This window comes from Pinus tabuliformis, chromosome 5_2 (genome assembly GCF_031772625.1).
Source record: "Pinus tabuliformis cultivar Carrire ecotype Pingquan chromosome 5_2, CPIR1, whole genome shotgun sequence".
In the NCBI taxonomy this organism is placed as follows: Eukaryota; Viridiplantae; Streptophyta; class Pinopsida; order Pinales; family Pinaceae; genus Pinus; species Pinus tabuliformis.
In genome coordinates this window covers 372,919,602-372,939,708 of record NC_142306.1, presented here as the reverse complement: position 1 = coordinate 372,939,708, position 20,107 = coordinate 372,919,602, and the positions used below count along the sequence as shown (strand labels likewise).

The following is a 20,107-nucleotide window of genomic DNA, read 5'->3' as shown; positions in this document are numbered from 1 at the left end:
CTAGTAATTGCGCCCTCCAATCCTGGCAGATACTCATGAGGGATAGTAGTTGATGCGTTATCCACCGTTAGAATTGCCTCAAATTTGGAGGAGAGGGAGTGGACCCACCAATGCAATACCTTATAGGAGATCGAAAATTTTCCTTGGGTTAATTCCTAGGAAATTGATGCCCTAGGTGACCTAATGGGGCTAGACCTAGGGAGAAAGGGAAAAGGGTAAAAAGGGACCAGAGCCTAATTCACTTTGGGATATGGAGTCAAGGATGGTGATGAGTAAGAACTTGGTTTCTTGATCAAGGAGGCCCAAAAAGTCAACTTCATCCAATGTTGAGAGAAAGAAAAGAAAAGTGACCTTCAAGCATTTATACTTCAAAGCAAACGATGCAAGCTTATCGAGACAAATAATCTCTAGGACATTGCATTCAGATAACATTGGCCCACGTTGAATTTCCATGACCTTGGGTCTAGGTTAGACTCTTAAAATCACTGACACTACCAAACCAAGAATCTCAACCATAAACTACTTTGCACAGCGGAAATATAAAGCAGTAAATCACATATGCATAAATATACACGGTTTTAACAAAATTGTACAATATTGTACAATCCCAATCTTCATTATACTAAACCAAATTCGAATAATACAATAGTCTATGGTATACAAGATAAAATGATAAACTTCGTTGCAACTTCGATGTCGTATCTTGTCTTGCCGGTCCTTCGCTCTCGTATTGCTCACTAGTAGTGCCTTAGTCCATCAATGCCACTACACATCGAGACCCCAAGAGGGCTGCCACCTAACAATGCTGCAAGTCACTTCTGTTGCATGTACACTGGCTCATCACACTGCTCTTTAGGCTGGTCAATACCTGAGCTCCAATCTGCCTTCTAGTAGCCTCTTTCGTCCATCAAAGAGCTATTCATAAGGCTCCAAACTTCACCCAATCACACATCAACAATGTCCTTCTTGTCTGTTGCTCTAGGGCTACTTTGGGTAGCCAACACACTCCCCTCCAATTAGATCAATGGCACCTAGTCACGTCACTGTTAATTATGCTCCTAGGAAGACTCTTCACCTCCTCGGAAGATCCTCCACATGGCACCAATAGGTTGACACTGCATTTGAGCTTCTTCGGAATGATGACACCGACCAAGCTTTCTTAGGAGAGGTATATGATGGCATGGATTTCATGGTTGAGAAAACTATGGAAATCATTTCACAAGAGTCTCCACTGCTTTTGTTGGTTGATGATCATTTTGCTGATTTAGTCAAGAAAATCATTGTTGATAGGTGGAACAATTTCAACACTCCATTGCACACTTTAGCACATGCCTTGAACCCCAAATTTTATGATGAGGAGCTTATTGCTCGAAGCAATGGAAAGAAGAAGGCACCCCATAAGGATAGAAAGGTGGCTAATGGGGTGAAAAAAGCCCTTATGAGAATGTTTCCATCTCATCTACACAGCGAGGTAAAGGAAAAATTTGGCAATTTTGCTGCAGGATTAGATGATTATTCAGATATATCAGTTTTGGTAGAGAGAAGCACCATGAATCCAGTTAGGTGGTGGATTTGTCATGGAGCAAATGGTGTACATTTGCATAACCTTGCCATTCGTGTTCTTTCACAAGTGGCAAGCTCTTCATCAACAAAAAGGAATTGGAGTACCTATGGTTTTATTCATTCTGTGAAGCGCAATAGGTTGGGCTCATAGAAGGCAGATGATCTTGTTTATGTGCACTCCAACCTTTGCCTTGCATCTCGTAGGGGTCCAAAATACAACAGTGGTCCTTCTAAAGAATGGGATCCAGAAAGTGCTGATTTGGATCTCTCTCTTGCTGCCCTGAATATTGAGGTCCAACCTGGAAGTGGAATTGGCCCATCATCTTCTTCAGCACCACAATCCATTGTTGAGCATGCTTCTGCTTCTATTTTTGATGAGGATTAGTCTTTTGTCTTTATAGTTCTTGCAACCTCATAGTCTTTATTATACTTGCAGCCTCATATATATAATAAACGCTGATTTTGAGACTTGGATATATAATAAAGGTTGATTTTGGATGTTCCGATATTGCTATTTTCGTTATGTGATCATTCATGAGTAAATGTGACGTAAATTTAATCATAATGTTTAAACTTTAAATGTAATAAATTATAATGTATCATGTATGCTTTATGATTGCACATAACATTTCTTAAATGTCCTAAATTCTAATATATATATATATATATATATCACATTTCCTTGTTTCCAAAATTTAGGGGGGTCATCTTTTGTACCTGTGCTTGTTTCGGAAACTTGTACGTGTTTCCCCGTTTCGTGCAACTTAGGTTTGAAGAGTTCTCCACCAGGTGGGGGTTGGTGCTTCTCCTCCTCCACTACCACCGATGGCATGCAAATCACCACCTCCTACATTATCCTCTTGCTCCAAGTCGTCCTCTGGCTCACTGTCAGAAAACACCTCTGTATAATGGCCCTTGCCCTTGGTACACCTATGCTTCGATGCCCATGGCTCCTGACAAGTGAAGTACAACTTCCTCCTATGGAGGTCTCTCCGAGTCTCGTCATCCAACTGTCCATGCCCCTAAACATCTCTTTGTGGTGGGGGCCTAGTGTCTCGGCCCCTCTGTGGGAAAGGAGCTCGTGGTGGAATTGGTGCCCTAGTCTTGGAAATTGCGTCCTGTAATTCCTTGTGCGATTCACTGTCTCCTGTAGAGTGGTGGGCCTGCTTGGCCTCACTAGCCCATGCAAGGGCTCAACCAAACCCTCCACAAATGTGGAGACCCTTATGGCATCTGAAAAATCTGACACCATCACCAACACGCTTAAGAACTCCGATATGTAGTGCTCAGGGCTGCCTATCTACTTGAGCTGGGTTAACTCTCTGAAATGTTCCTCCGGATCCCTCTTGTCAAAACACTCCAAACCCTTCGTGTGAAGTCCTCATAGGAAGTCACGCTGGCATGCCCTAGCATGGTCAACCCATGGAACCACCAATTGTGTGCCTCTCCCTCCAAGTGCAAGGTAGCCATTTTGATGGCGTCCACCTCTTTCATTCGATTAAGATGAAAATACGTATTGAACTTCTCCACCCATGCCCTAGCCATGCACTTGGATGAACCATCAAATGTGGGGAGATACATCTTCCCAATCGTACGTTGTAGCTTTGAATTGTGCATGCCTGAGCCTCCTGTGCCCTTGCCCCTATCATGCTGCTTGAGCTGGCAGAAATCTTAGAAGTTTAGTGCAACTCGAAATTCATCCCCTATTGACTGTCACTCCCCGAAATACTCTCCCATGGGCATCTCATCCTGTGCAGCCTGCTTACTAGCTCCTGAAGGTAAAAACATGGGCAATGTAGTCCTGGTTGGCTCACTGAAAGCGTGTGGGTGAGTCAAAGGGGAATGATGATCGTACTGGTGGGAAGCTCTCGAGGTCTCCCCGAACACAAAATCTTGGTGGATGCTCTTGTCCCGGTTCTGCTGCTTAATCTCTTCCAGCATTTCTTTCTACCCCTTTGCCGGGTCACTCAAAGCCTTCAAGAGGCTATTGAATGTTGCCTCCTCTTTGCTCATAGGTTCCACCATGTTTGCTTCCTCTACCTCCTGATCTGGGGCTTCAATATTAGGTGTGATCTCTAATTCCCTCTCCCTAAGTATCTATGCCTCCTATAAGTAATGTTCTGCTTCTCTTCTGTCGTCATAGAAGATTTACCGCACGGATGAGCCAAAATTAGTGCTCTGATACCACTGTAATATTCCTACTAGGAATTAACAGTGATAATCAAAACACATCACATACAACACTAAAATTCAACATGCAATTAAACACCCATAAATTTAGCCAAAAATAGCACCAAGCTGAGCCATTTTATTATCAAGAGGAATGTACAATATATGTATGGAATGTGTGCACTTGGGCTTGCTAAAGCAAGCTAGACAAACCCTAGGTGAGAAAATGTGCTGCCGCTCTTCAAGCTCTACGCTGGCCCTAGAAATCTGCAACTGCTGGCTGGGAAGAGACTGTTGTTTGACCCCTCTAGAGTGCTTAGAAAATTTTGTAAAACTAACCTTGGGCTCTCCTCATTAAACCCACAAAGACCCAGAAAGGGTTGGGCCTAGTTCCAACCTTCCGAAATTACCCCTAATTAGTGCGAGCTCCTCCTCTAGCTGGGTAATTCGCACTACCTAAGAATCTGCTGCCAAAGCCCTCCAAAATAGCTGAGAAGACCCTCCAATAATTCTCCTTATGTCTCCTAGCAAACTCAGCCCCAAACTCTCGGTCAAGCCTCCACAACGAATGCCCTCCTCTAGTGATTGCGCAGGCCCCAATCAAGCCACCTTGTGCATACCCAAGAATGAGAAATTCGGCCTAAAGAATGGCCACCCAATTTGCCCGTCAATCCACTACAAAAATGCTGCTAAATACCAAGGGAATGTGCCCCTAAATTCCCGGAATCAGCTCTTCCTTGAAGCTCTCTCCCCACAAGAGTGTGTGGTCCTTTCCTGTGCCCAGTCTGCTCCAACCTAGCTTAAATCTCCCTATAGAATTCCTCTGGAACAACTCCATAATCGTAGCAAAGGCTCCCCTAGGGTGGCACTCGAAGTCCATCAAAGAAGGAGTTGAGATCTCCCCTCGGAAATCTAGTGTGCTGAATAACACTTCGTAGACTTGGCTCAACAACTCAAGCGTACAAGAGAGTTTGTTTGTCAAATGATCAAAAGCCCTCAAATGATGCCTTATCCTTCTATTTATCCTTGAGTTCTCTCTTTCTCTCCATGTGGGCCCCATACATCGCCCCCCTTCTTCTCCCTCTCTCTCCACAAGTGCGTTTTTCTCCAAGGGGTGCGTATTCCTCTTGGGGTGGCCCCCACCTTCCACTAGGAATTTGATTTGCCTCCTTTTCCTATGTTGGAGCCTCCTTAAGCCAAAATTCCAAGTGGGGTCCTCCTAACCCACTTTCCTAAGTCTAAGATGGAAAAACTTCAAAATTGGCAAAAATGGTAATGTACTTAACAAAATTGCTAAGCAGGAATATCACAAATCAACAGTAACCTCCTCCTCAATGTTTAGCTTACGTGGCCCATCTCCCATTCGATTTGTCTACAAATGGTGGTGCGAATTGTTTTTGGAGGCTCGACTTGGTCTCTTGGTCATTATTTCCTTTTACTGGCTATATTTTGAGTACATCCTCTTATTTTCTTGGTCTACGTTGGTTGCAATGGCTAGTGGACCCTTCTCCAACAACTAGATTTGACCCAATGGCTACTTTTTGACTCAATTCCACTTTGACTTCTCCCTTGACAATTCGACTTAGCCTCTTAGTGCTGGATCTCCAATGTCCTTGTCCTTTTGGCAATCTAAAACACTGGTTTTTCTACTCCGGTTTTGATTTGTACTGAGTATGTCTTTGTTTTTGTCGATCATCTTGGGCATTGGCACATCATCACCTTGGCTGCCACATCATCCTACCCCTGTTCCTAATCTCTAACACCTTGCATGATCTCAAAATTCTGACACCTGGGTATTCTTCATCTCGTTGTGTTGTATCAGTTTTGACATAACACATTCAAGTTTTTGCCCAATGCTTTGTCTAAAAATTCACTTGGAATATATCCCTTATCTCGCTGACCAAGTTTGACTAAGCCATAATTTTTCACCAGATGCTTTGATTGGAAAATTTCTACATGACATGGAATCTTCTAGTCATGCTTTGTAATCTGAAACTAGGTTGGCTTTTTGACCACTTTGACCATTTTGCATTGGAAACTGTGACCTGCCTTGGGAAACGTAAAAGTTGTTGCAAGCTATTGCTATACTGTGAGAGCAGTCACTAGTAATACTACACCAAGGTTAAGGTCACCTATAGATTCTATAGACACTAACCATGTGGAATGACATAGGAACACGTTGACGTGGGCTGGACTGGCCCATACACCAGTGATCACCCCCACAAATGTAGGCTCCCATAAAACCATGAGTCCTCCTGTGAAGTCCATCAAGGTTCTCCAATCCAATTAGAGATGAGATTGCCTAGGTGAAGCTTTCAAGGGAGGGGACATTGTTCGACCAAACAAAATGGACTCAAACTGACACAATACAGGTCTAAGATATTGAATACAGGGCCTCGCATAGTTTTTGTATGGCTTTAACTTGTGACCTTGGGATTATAATGGTGGTGAATTCTGCACTGAAAAACTATGTACCCCTACTAATAGAGGGTTAACAGGGCTGTTATGAAACATATAATAAAACAACAGTGGAAAGAGGACAATATCTTACTTAATAGCTCAATCTTCTAGGCAATCCAAGGAGAAAATATACTAGATTGTCTAGATAAGTTTCCAGTCCTTCTAGGGCAACTTATCATACACTAGCATAGATCCATCTTAACCCCGGATCTATCAAGCGTTAAGAGAATCAAATGTCTTGAGATGCAAACCTTTTCTCAAGTTATATATATTTTGAAGGAATTCCAAACATTCCTTTAGAGTCAAATCAAGATATATTGTTGCTTCCATTTTTCTTAATTCTATGTATTTATACTTTTGGGTTTAACACTAAGTGTAGATCCATCTTAGACTCGTATCTCCATTTTTTTTTAATTCAACGTATTTATGTTTTTGGGTTTAACACAAGCGTAGATTCATCTTAAACCCAAATCTCTTAAATGCTCAAAGGGATCAAATTTATTAAGTTGTAAATTTTTCTATCATTTAATTCCATGTCATGTATTAATTCTTTCATATTAAATGATAAAAAAGTTACACCTTAAGAAAGTTTATCCCTCTTGGTGTTTGATAGATTCAAGTTTAAGATGAAACTGCATTGTTTTGATATATATATATATATATATATATATATATAGTTAGTTAGTTAGTTAATTTTTTGTTGTCACGTAAAGTTACATGATAACATCTCCCTTGTTAGAAAATCAGAAAGGTAGAAAAATTTGCTTATGTTGATAATTACTTGTGATATTTTTGTGTTCTTATCAACTTTCTTATGTTCTTTTATATTTGTTTCATCAAGCAATTATCAAAAACAAAACACAAAGATCAAGACACCAGATGTAGGCACCCTGCTACGGCTAAAACCCCTCTATAGGGAAAACCCAGTCAAACTCTTCCACTGGCAAATTCAAGTTGAGATAGACCAAGAACCTAGACCAAAAGACCTTCCTCGTCCACCAAGTCAACCTTCCAATATGATTCGACAAATTTCAGTAGTCTCTTCTTCTCCAGAAGCTTCAGCCCAACAACAACAACCCAGAATTTCGCCCCCCAGCAAATCTCCTACTCTCAAGTAGCGCATTCTCTAGGTAAGTGAACCTTTCCATGTGGCCATGATGTAGGATGTCCCCAAAGTTGTCAAGAGAACTCCAATTGCCTAGGGAAGAATGCCAAGCCAACACCAACTGCAATGTTCTAGGGAAAAATACCAAGTCAACACAAATAGAACTCAAGCCATCACTGAGCAAATCGTTGCCATTGTGTAATTACATCATGGACCATCTCCCATGTCTCAATCCATCTCGGACCATGTAGGCTCTGATAATACACCATGTGCCCCGAATCTCATGAAGCACCTTGAAAAGTTGTGTAAACGCTTTTAGAGTAACCCCAAAAGCTGACAATAGAACTGGTAAAAGATGAGGTTGTTAGGTTTCTATGATTGTGATTTCTGTAATTAGATTTCCTAGAATTTACTGATTTTAGCCAATTCTCGAGTAATATGACCATCATCAGTCACACTCTATTCTCTGTTATTAATATATGCAATTTTTTAAAGTACAACAAGCCTAAGAGATCACTCCCCTTCACAGTATGATCCAGACAATTTCATAATTTTACAGCTTAAAGCAATTGCTTTCTAATTATTCAAGTATGTTCAATGTATCTTCACAGCTGGGAATGAAGAAAAATCACTTCCATACCTTCTTTACTTACAAGGAGGACCAGGCTTTGAAAGTCCACGCCCACAAGAAGCTAGTGGATGGCTGAAGAAAGCTTGTGAAGAATACCGTATAATTCTGTTAGACCAGGTAGGGTAGTGTGGTTATGCTTTCAATCTTACTAAGTGCAAGTTTGTGTTGGATTTCAAGATGATATCTGTTTTTGAGGCAAATGACTATTTTTCTGTTGTGGCAGCGTGGAACAGGCTTGTCAACTCCTTTAACAGTGTCTTCACTTTCTCAGTTCTCCTCTGCATTGCAGCAGGCCGATTATTTGCAACATTTTCGTGCAGATAACATAATAAATGATGCAGAGTTTATTCGAGTTCGTATAGTACCAAATGAAGAACCTTGGACAGTTGTTGGACAGGTTAGAATCTAGATCATATACTTTTTGGTCTTCCCATTTTCATTTTGATTTGTTATAGATTTTCACATGCAAAAATGAAAAGTACTATTACATTGGAAGCTGGGTAGAGAATCATTTTCACTAGTGTGAAGAGTATTCATTTTTTTTTCCCATCACAACTGATTTCCCATGACAATAACAGATAATGAAGAAAAGAAGAATCAATAAAAAATTGCAGCTAGAATTGTGAAGCAAGCTTTGTAACCCATTATGGCAAAACTTATTTGCTATATTACTTCCACAGACAGGGAAATTTGAAGTATTTGAGAATTTTCCTTGCTGGGTCTTGTACTCAAAAAATGAAGGTTTTTTTTGATAATGCTGAACCCCTGCAGTTTGAAAGTGTAAGTCAAAACCAAAAGGAACACAAATGTAATGTTTTTCACACCTGTTTACAAGCTGTCTCAAGGACATTATTGCAAATAATCATCGACTGTCGTTCCTACAAATAACTTGCAGTAGTGTTATGTTTCAGAAAATCTGATTGGAAATACATGTACAATGCCTTTTGATCTTATGCAGTGATCTACCTATACTTAGGCAGAGAAGGCCTGACAGGCATACTAAAGTTTGTATTTTGCTGGCTTCTGTTGGAGAATTGATGGCCTGTTTCAATGTCTATATTATTATTAAATAAAAAACTTCTTTTAATTATCGATATTGCAATATGTACATGTTATGAATATAATTTAGATAAAAATAATATAAATAAATAATAATAATAATCATAGTAATGATTAATTAAATAATCATTAGTATAGAAGAGGCATGTCTCTAAGAACATGACCATTCATGAAGGGACACCTGCCTAGGTATATAAGCGGACCCTCATTTGTAACCACAAAATCTCATATCTCTTGTATTCAAACATTCTTTATATAAATATTACTATCCTATAATGGATACTTTTATATTTCAGATATTCTGAGTATTCCACTGTGTTTACGAACTGTTGAAGTTGTAATTAGGTTCGGTCTTCATTATCATGATCTTGTAAAGAGTAAAAAAGAATTCATTTGAGTCAAAAAGAAAATTATTTTTGTCATGTCCTATTTGGACATTCTAAAGAAAAAGAAAATTAAATTTTGATGTAACTTTGGTCAAATCCCAACTGCCAAATCAGCCCTCCAGATGACAAGTTGGTTCTGTCTTGAGAGGCATCTTTTCAGACATGGAAACAACTATATATTGGCATCTCTTCTCCACCATTTGCAACCAGTTCGCATCTCTTCTATGGAGGACAAATTCCGATATGTTTGAGGCAATTATCTTCTGTGGTATGAAAGATATTTGAGGGACAATCTTCTGTAATGATGCAAGCACTCTGTGACACTTCTCTCTGCGATATGCAAGTTTCCTGTAGCACCATACATCTATATGTGAGTTTCCTGTGGCTTTCAAGCGAATTTCTGAGGAAGTTTTCTGTGACTATACAAAGTTCTTCTCTCTCTAGTTATGCAAATTCTCTCTATGATTACACAAGTTCTGGGCAGACTTTCTTCTGTGGATATACAAAGTTCTGGGCAGGTTTCTCTCTGTAGTCATGTAAAGTTCTCATCGATGGATATATGAAATTTTAAGGCTCATTATCAAGGATGAAATTCATGTTGAAAATTGACAGCTGAGAGATGAATTTACTTAAATAAAATTTCATTTCTGACAATTCTGGAGTGACTTTCTAAAAATAGAAAGTCATTTCTAGCATTTCAATTATGACTTTCCAAAAATAGTAAATCACCTTGTATCAATTGATAATCAAGTATAGTTGATGGAAAATCACTCAAACTATCATTAATCAATCCTAATTGTTCAATTTTTACTTAATCATCAATATTATCATTATCCTTATGATTTTATGTTATTATTATAAAAAAAAAAGTTCAAATCACCTTACGTTAATACTTCGCTCCCCTCTCTCCTTAATGTCTCTCATGACTCTACATTACTCTCTCATTAAAGACTTGGCATATTTTTCTTACACATTCATTGAAGGCATGTCATAAAAGATTCCTCTTATGCACTCTTTAAAGCATATGTTACGCTCTCTTAAATGCATAAGTTACAAAGGCATGCGTATCTCTCCTTAAATGACATTTGTTACCCTCTCTCCTTAATGGCTTGAGTTACTCTTCCTAAAAGGACATGGGTTACACTCCTCAAGGCATGTGAGATTCCTTCTTTGAAGGCATGTGTTGCCTCTCTCCATAATGGCTTAAGTTACTCTTCCATATTTGGCATACGAGTTACTCTAAGACTTGCTCCTCCTTTATGGCATGAATTCGTTGCTCCTCTCCTATGTATATGTACCTCATATCTTTTCCCCTCATTAATTGTGCATTGTGAAAGAAGGATTCAAAATTGAGAGATAGAGTTGGAGAGACTTGAAGAAGATTGCGAGGAAGAGAGACTTGGAGAGTAAGAGCAGAACTTGACGGTTGATTCAGTATTTGCATCAGCTGCTGCTATCAATGATCTTCATGCTACAACTTGTTCAAATTTGGGTGAACTTACTCATTCTCTTGCTCTCTCATTGTACTTTTTATCTTTGCTGAGCAATTGATATCTAATAGAAAAAGAATCTGGTTGGTTTTTCTCCTGGTCATTGGACTTAAATTCTCTGTGTCTCATTCTATTCTTGGTTGTTTTTCATTGTGCATTTGGTTTATGTTCTATCTACAATTGCTTAACTGATATTGCAGCATAAAGAAGTTTTGTAATAAGTGATTGTTACAACATAGAACATCAGATTTTAACATGGCATCAAAGCTTTGGTGAAGACAAGCCCAAGAAGATAAAGGGTCGTCACTTCTTATTTGCTACTGAAATAAGGAGTCCTTAGTTGCTGCTGAAATAAGGAGATCTTATTTGCTGTCCTATTTTCCGCTGAAATAAAGAGATCTTATTTCTTGTCCTATTTGCTGCCGAAATAAGGAGATCTTATTTGTTGTCTTATTTGCTGCCGAAATAAGGAGATCTTATTTGTTGTCCTATTTGTTGCTGAAATTTGTTTGACATGATCAAGATGTCTTCTTTTTACTTCAAGAATGAAGAGAAACTGAATGATGCTTCAAATTTTGGTCCATGGAAGGCAAGGTTGGATATTACTCTTGAGGAGCATGATGCACTAGAATATATTGAAGGTGAGGCAGCAAATCCACTAGAAAGTTTGAATGCTGCTATCAAGACTAGATACAAGAAAAGAGAAGTCAAGGATAAAAAGACTATCCTTGATTCTCTTGGAGACCATCTCATCACCAATGTCTCCAACTTGAAGAAATCTAAGGAAATGTATGACAAGTTGATTGGAATGTATCAAGTAAACAACTTGAGTCAAATCTTTGCTTTGAAGAACAAGGGTCAACATAGAATGCTTCAAGTGTCATAACATTGGTCATATGGCACGTAATTGTAACTTGATTTGGGCACCTTCTCAAGCTAGAACCATGCCAGAAAAGAAAGTTACACAAGTATGGAGAAGAAAGAAAATACAATCTGAAAATCTCCTGAACCCTCCAGCCAACAACACATGTTGTTGACTTGATGAAGATATTCTTGATATTTCAAGTGTTTGATGATGGGATTCTGCCAAAAAGAGACCATGCATATAGTTAGGGGGAGCTTGTGATTCTTGATCATTATTGCAGAAGCTATTCATGAAAGGGTCCTTATGAAATCCTTGTTGAGCTATATTAACAATCATCCTTTGATAAAGATCATTTCTCAGGAGCACTACATTGAAGAACATGATCTTGTAACCATTCTTTGGATTGTTGTTGAAGATGTTTTCCACTTAATCACTAAGAAAAATTTGGAGCAGCAGAGAAGGCCATCCAATGCTAGAGAAATAGGGCAAATAACTATGTTGTTGGTATTACAGAAGTTGAATGTCTCGACTCAGGGATATAATGTGAGAACAGGTAAATCAAGGATAGTAATAGAGGCAACCTTCAAACAAACAAACACATCTGGGAATGGAGCTTGAAGCAAGAGCAGTTGGAAGAATCTAGCATAATTGAAGCATTGCAAAAAGTTGTCAACCAGTAAAAGAATTTAAAAGACAGTCACAGATTGGATATCAAAATCTGCTAGTGGAGATAACTTGCAGAGACTTTTACAAGAACACAAGGAAAAGATGGCTCATCAAAAGGACTATAGAAAGGAGAATGTTGTGCAGTCGAATATAGCTCAGTAACTTAAGGAGAAGCACAAAGATACAAAGGAATCTTGATTTGAAGAAAGATAGCGAGAATGACAGTGGCATCTTCTCTTGATTTAGACTATAAAGACTCCTTAATTCTGACTGTGAAGACAACAAAATTCGGATTGCAGAAGCATAAAAACTTGGACTTGAACATTTGGTGTATGGCTATTTGGAGCCTATTTGGAAGCATTGAAATGGAGCATCTTTAAGCATTGTTGAAAGCATTATGAAGAAGTTCTGAGACATGAAGAGGGGATAATGTGCTAGTTGATGATGAGGAAAAAATCCTTCTATCTTGAGTAAAAAGAAGAGCACCACGACAGGGGGAGTAACATACCCATAAAAATATACTATTCATAAAGAACAAAAGCAGTTCGACAGGGGAAGTCCTTGTGCACTCCTTTGCCATTAATGTCAAAGGGGGAGAAGAAGAATATTGCCATCAATGACAAAGGGGGAGATTATTAATCTAGGTTGTCATTGATGTCAATATAGCAGTGTTTGTGATGGCAAATTCTTTGATACATGATTGCCCATTGATGCCCATTGATCATAATGCTCATAGTGATGAAAGTTTGATATATGATGATATGATGAGATGGAGGACCCAAGTGGATTGAACAGCAGGAGGTCAATTGAACAGCAAATGATGCAGGAGGTCAATTGAACAACAATTGAACAACAGATGACGCAGGAGGTCAATTGAAAAGCAAATGACGCAGGAGGTCAATTGAAAAGCAAATGACGTAGGAGGTCAATTGAACAACACTTGAACAACAAATGATGCAAGAGGTCAATTGATCAACAATTGAACAACAAATGACGCAAGAGGTCAATTGATCAACAATTGAACAACAAATGACGCAGTAGATCCAGTAAAGCAATAGGAGCAAGAAGCCAAAGAGTAAGATGAAGAGTTTATCGAAAGCCATCAAAGAAACAAGTCATCGGAGCAAGAGAAGCAGGTTATCGCATATGCCCAAGGGTAAGTGTTATCGAAAGAACAAAGAGAAACAATGATAACAGAGGAGTAAAGAAGAAAACTATCGAAAGAGCGAAAGAGTGAAGAGAAGTCATAGGAGCAACAACTATCGGAAGAGCGGGGGTAGTAAAGTACGGACTTCCTTGATCGTGGCTAAAGTCTCGTACTCAATCCTAGTCGTCGATCTCATAGTCAACCCTTCGATCACTGTCAACTACGGGGGTTAAGGTCGTTTTTAATCCATGTGCCAGTTGAAGTCTTGCAAACCGTCAATTGCGATAAGGCTGTGGACCCGACAGGTTTATTAACAACTGCTTAAGATCATATCGCATCCGCTCCGTCAGCCGTAGGGGATTGACTATGTTATGAGAAGACCTCCGGAAGTTGCGATTGCGATTAAAGGTGATGATGTGGCATGTGGGATCTCCATATGGGTAATGTATCTTGAGCATCTATCACAGAGAAGAGGTAACAATTCACAACTCGTGAACTTGAAGGAACAGAGGAAGCCAGAAGGTCAAGCGAATGAAAGAAGAAGTCGAAAGGTCGAGAAGCCAAAGGTCTGGCAGATGATGAAGGTACAAAAGAAGCCGAAGATCGAGTGAGAGAGAAGTAAGCAGAAGGACAAAAGTAAGTCGAAGGTCCAGCAGGACAGAAGGAAGCCGAAGGTCCAATAGGACAGAAGGAAGCTGAAGGTCCAGTAGGACAAGAGGAAGCCGAAGGACGAAGCAATTCTGTTGATTGGGTTAATCTTTGAAAGGCTTAGACTTGTGATGAATTAATCAAGTACATAACACAACCTGAAGAACAATTCTGTGAAGGGGAAAAATAAAGTTTCATCTGACATCGTTTGAAGGGAGAAGTAGCCAGCACCAGCATTGAAGCGTTTGTGAGTCTGTTTCTGGGAAGTAAGAGATCGCGATAGCAAGAACAATGAGAAGCAGTCACGCTTGAAACAATTACCACAACAGTAAAGAAAAGAAACTTGAAAATAGAGAATTGCTTTTGTGCATACATTGAGGCTTAGCGCATATATCTTGTTGGAAAGCTTCAACAAATCTTGGAAACATTATTGGAGATCATGATGCCTATTTGAAATCATCATGAGGTAAATTTGCAGACTCTGTTAGGGAAATATGAAGAGTTGTGAAGACTCCTTCATATGAAGACAGGCTGTCATTGATGTAGCAGTGAAGGTGTAGATAGACAAAATTCAGTGAAGAAGATGTTGGGAGCAAAGAATAACTATCAAACATATCTAGACAATATATAGCAGAGGGTTGGAGCCCTTGGGGTTGGTGCCTCAGAATTGGAAGGATTGGTGTCCTTGGAGTTGGTGCCTTGACAAGATAGGGTTGGTGCCTCAGAATTGGAAGGATTGGTGTCCTTGGAGTTGGTGCCTTGACAAGACAGGGTTGGTGCCCTGGAGGTTGGAGCCTCATAAAAAGTCCAAGTTGGAGCCCTATATACATTGTACTTGATTTATTGTAAAGATTATATTAATAAAATCATTTATTCCTGTTGTTCATTTTGTGTTCTAATTATAAATGATTTAGCTGACAAAAATAACAATTGAAAAGGAATACTGATTCACCCCCCCTCTCAGTATTTCCAACATGCATCAACCCCTTTGGCACAGCGCTGCCACTGCTGGATCTCCCTCTGTCTTCTTTGCTTAGTATTCTTTGTCCGGGACAGATTTCCCTTCGGATACTATCCCTGCCCCTCACTGCACAAGCTCACTTCGAATTTCTCTTCCGACAACTGCTCTGCTTCATAAATTCAATCTTTTGAACTCACTCTATGTGTTTTCCAATTAACCCTCAAGCCTACTTAAATAATCTTCTCGCTGACATTCAACGACCCAGATTAGAAGCTAATCAATGGCTAAGATCATTTCTGCTTGATCCTCGTCTTCTTCTAGAAGTTACACCCACAGTTAGATTAATACCCATTAATTATTTTAGTTTCCTAAGTTTAGACTTAGGGTCCCATTAAAAATAATTATCTATTTTAATAAAACTGTTTCTGGGTGGAATTTCCCAAAACGCTTTCTAGGTTCTTTAGAATACATGTGCCCAAGCTTGCCTGCAAAATTTGAGACTGAGAGCACATCCGATGCTACCAAAAATCAACAGGTAGAGAGGGTGACACAGAGCCAGGAAGGGCTCACGTAGGACCCAGGCAAAAACCTTCCACACAGAGGTCCGAAATTTGCTGAGGAGGCTGACGTTCTGAGCCAGGAGGGCTGGAATAAATTCCTGAGAGCAAATTGATTCCCAACAGAGGTGACGTAGTGCCTTAGAGGTTGACGTAGGCCCACCCCGGGGCAGCGCAGGAGCAGCCAGGGACTCGTTGGATCAACTGCCGGATCAACCTGGACTTGCAGTGTAGAGTGAGGTAATCTCACTAATTTCTTCTACCAAGTGATATTCTCTGTACTGGATTGCCAGCAAGGCATTGAGAGGTTGTATTTAGAAATAACTTATGCTTAATAATAAAAACTCTCAGATCTGCCGCACTAGTTTTCTTGCATTGGGTTTTTTCGGGGACATTTGTTCAAAAACAACTGTCATATGTGTTGTATCTTTCTCTTGTTCAATTTCTTGTTTTGGCATATTATTTTAAATAGTGTAGGCTGCAGTGTATGTATTTCAATGTTTGCTGTAGGAAACTGCAAATAACTTGTTCATGTAAATCTAACAAGTAGGAAAAATATCATTAGTTGATGCAGTAGGGATTCTGGGTTTAGGAATTTTCACAAGAAGCCTACACAGGAAGTATATGAATGTAGAAGGGAGCAATTGTGGTTCATGAGTTACCCCGACCTTTGTTTTTCCACCCTTCTTCATATGCCTTGTGCCCTTTAATGATTTTTCTTTCTTTTAACTACCCAAGGCTCCAGGGAATGAGAGCATAATGTGTATAATATGGCAATGAAAACCCCCTTAAGGTTGGGCAGTTCATCGCCCACTAGGGGTTGGGACAATCATGGGTTCCTCAATGATGTTGGGAGCTCATATAGGGGCCCTAGGAACCCGAGTGATGGCGATAATGATAAGGAGTAGAGCTCATGTCTGGCTTTTGGCCATGTGCTAAATTCTTACGTCCCGACCATCTTTTGCATTTTATGGTACATTTCCTGTTGTAAGTGGCCAAATAATGCTTTTAACTTTCTTTTTAGCTGCATCAACCTTCAAGGCATCATTCCAGGCCCAACCCAATGTGTGGACAAAGGGAGGGGGAGGTTAACTCCTTGTGGACCCAATGGACAAATGTGGACCTGGATGGGGAAATTGTGAAAAAGGGTTATAATGAGTGGGGGGAGTGTTGTATATGACGTCGGGATGTAAGACTCTGCAACCAAAAATGGGGTTTCCCATGTAGTGCCACTCTTAAAGCTAGTAGACAATAAAGGGGATCTCACAGGACTAGGATACAAGACTAACCACCAAGTTGGACAAGGGGACAAGAGTGCAAACCAAGCCCATTCATTCCGCCGAACCCCCCCACTAATCTATGTCCATATGTATCCATGATTAGTAAGCAAAAATACCCAATTACATAATGAAAGGCCATACCTTAAAGGTTGGAAGGGCCATCTTCAAACATACGATCATAACAGATGGGTGAGGGCACATAATGGCTAGCTCAGGTGGCGTAGAATGGTGGCACATCGAGCTCTCTGGTGGCTGCAAGGGGCTGTTGGCTAAAGACAAATCTAGAAGATTTTTTTTTCCTATGGGTGTCACCCACTAGTGGTGGGTAATAGTTCACATATTGGAGTTTACATTAGTATTATTCTTTCTCTTTATAAAACTTGTTACCACTCAATCTAGCAGGGGTACTTAAGGGACAACTACTAAACCAAATGACAAAAATGGGACAAAGACCCACTGTCACCTCAGTGTTGATTTGGGGTAGCGTCGGATGTGCTCTAGCCACGAAAATTGGTGGAGAGGCTAAAGCACATGAGATCTTCAATACCCAGAAATGGTTTGGGCAAATTCTAAACAGTTTGGGAGATATTAAAATAATTAATATTTTTAATGGAGTCTCTAAGTCTAAACTTAGGGAAAATAAAATATTAATGTGAATTAATATAAAATTGTGTTAGAAGGGTCCAAAAGTCATGGATCAAGCCAGAGTTAATCTTAGTCATTGATTAGGGACTTAATCTCGGTCGTTGAATTGTCAACGAGAAAAGTATAAGAGGAGGCTTGAGGGTCACTTGGAGAACACACCGAGTTGATCAAGATTTCGATTTTCTGGGGCAAGGTTCGCTGAGGAAGTCGAAAGAGTGATCAGAGTTGCAACTGAGGGGCAGTGATAGTACTAAGAGGATAAGCGTAGAAGCCGAGAGAGAGGGACGCAGAGCCAACGAGAGGTTCATGCAGAGCCAGCTAGGGCTCAGGCAGAGGTAGCCAGGAGTTGCGCAGTGCCTCAGAGAGCCAGCGTGGGTGACGCAGAGGCTCTAAGGGCTGACGCAGTGCCTCCAGAGTTTGACACAAGGTGAGCTAGGATGACGCTGGGATAGAAAGGGCTGACGCAGTCCCTAGAGGCTGATGCTAGGGTTTTCGTGGGGCAGATTGGAGTTGGGAGCTGTCGGAGTGTTTATCCGGGGTTTCAGCTGGAACATCTGTCTCCGACTGAGAGGTACTACTGCCGAGATTATTCTCTGTTGGGTGAGCCGGTTTTGGCACTTAGATTGTATTTTGAAACTGCTTAATAATTAAAACCCTCAGATAGCTGCACTGGTTTTCCCGCATTGGGTTTTTCTGGGGACATTGGTCCAAAAACAACGGTGTCACTTGTGTGCTTGTTTTGTTTCCTTCAGTTGATGATCTGTAATGTGTTGAGCATGTACTTGTATTTATTTTCAGTATTTACATGGTAAATAACTTGTTAATTAATCAGAACAAGTAGGCAGAAATAAATCAGAAAGTACATGAAGGATTTCTAACAGTTAGACTTAGAAATTCCAACATGGTATCAGAGCGTGGTTGCAGATCACAGGAGAACTGAGGACATCAGCCGAGCAGAGCAGCAGCAACAGAAAACAACTGCCCCAGTGACAAAAGTAGTTCCTAGCAGAGAAGCAACAAGGAAGGGGTGATGTAGTGCTTGCATCATCAAGTTTGAGCTGGGAAGAGGATCAGCGCAGTGGCAGAGGGGAGCAGACTCGACCTACGTAGTGCCCGGTCATCTTTCTCAGTCAGGAAGGATTGACGCCCGTGGCCAGGAGGTGCGAATTTTGCTGGTGTCGGGATTGCACAGACCCTATAAGCTCTAACCTTCAGTTTGCTGGAGCTTAGGAGGCTGTGGTTAAGTTGCAGAGTGAAGCTGGTGGGGTACTGTAGTCAGAACAATACCTAACAGGGCAAGACCAAGGAGGAGGCAGTTGCTACCGAGGATTTCTAGCCAAGAAATCCGGATCAATGGTGCAGCTGCACTAACGATCGGAGTGGGGGTATCTCGACATTGGCATAAGGGTTTCCAGGAGGAAAATCGAGGCTCAGAGGGAGTCAGGCCAAGAACTTCCAGGAGGGAAGTAGAGGAGCAGTGAGATGGCGGTGAACGGGGTAAGAGACCAGGACAAACTGGACGAAGCCTCCAACTTCGTAGTTTGGAAGGCCAGAATCTTGTCTGTTTTAGATAGGAATTGTGTCAAGCACTTCGCCTTGAGGACGATAGCAATCCCAGTTGACCCAACTGAGAACAACAAGTACGAGGAGGCAATGGCGAGGGCCAAGAGCATCATCCTTGACGGGGTCAAGGACTATGTAGTACCACATATTGCCAAAAAGGACACGACAAATGAGATGTGGGAGGCCCTAAAGAAATTGTACCAACATACTTCTGTGCAGAGAAGGATGCTACTAGAAAATCAATTGCGGTCATACCAGATACAGAAGGGAGAACAGATCGACACCTTCCTCAGACGATTGAAGGAGATCTGGGATCAACTGACTTCCATAGGGGCCACGCCAGATCAAGAATTGATGGTGAGAACAACCTTGAACGCAGTCTCTGAAGACTGGGAGGTGTTTGTCTAGAGCATACTTGGCAAGGCGACCCTTCTAGATTGGGAGGAAATGTGGGCGGCTCTTCGCCAAGAAGTGATCAGAAGGCTAAGCAAGGTGGGAAGCAACAGAAAGGGGATCAAAATCAAGGAGGAAGAAGAGGATGCTGCCCTAGCATCTGAGGGAAAGCAGGAGAAATGAAAGAAGGACCTCTCCAAGGTCAAATGTTCCACTGTGGGGAACTAGGTCACTATGTGATCCAGTGTCCGAGGAAGAAGAGGAAGGTGTTGAGATTTTCTGTTGTAAATAAAATAGGCAAAAATCCCAGTGTGTGACAACAATAGAAATTTGTTGCTGGATTAGCTCCAGGTTGTTGGGAGAGAATCAATGCATCCTAAATTTGATGTGAGAGGCAGTTAGATTCTCCTTGCTATAAAATAGGTATCCACACGGATAGTTTGGGTTGTGAGAGTGTGAGGATTTGATTAATTATGTAATCTCCTGTTTTGATTAATAAACATTGCCGATGCCTATGTT

The 20,107-nt window shown here is 40.7% G+C and overlaps 1 protein-coding gene across 3 annotated transcripts in view; it reads left to right on the top strand.

Moving 5' to 3' along the window:
* LOC149159007 (alpha/beta-Hydrolases superfamily protein) overlaps window positions 1–20,107 on the top strand; it is a 181,813-nt gene that overhangs the window by 20,845 nt on the left and 140,861 nt on the right. For all 3 annotated transcript variants that reach the window (XM_089436392.1, XM_089436394.1, XM_089436393.1), the window contains exons 3-4: window positions 7,909–8,045; window positions 8,152–8,325. In XM_089436392.1, coding sequence (XP_089292518.1) covers window positions 7,909–8,045; window positions 8,152–8,325 — 311 coding nt within the window. The remainder of the gene's footprint in view (window positions 1–7,908; window positions 8,046–8,151; window positions 8,326–20,107) is intronic.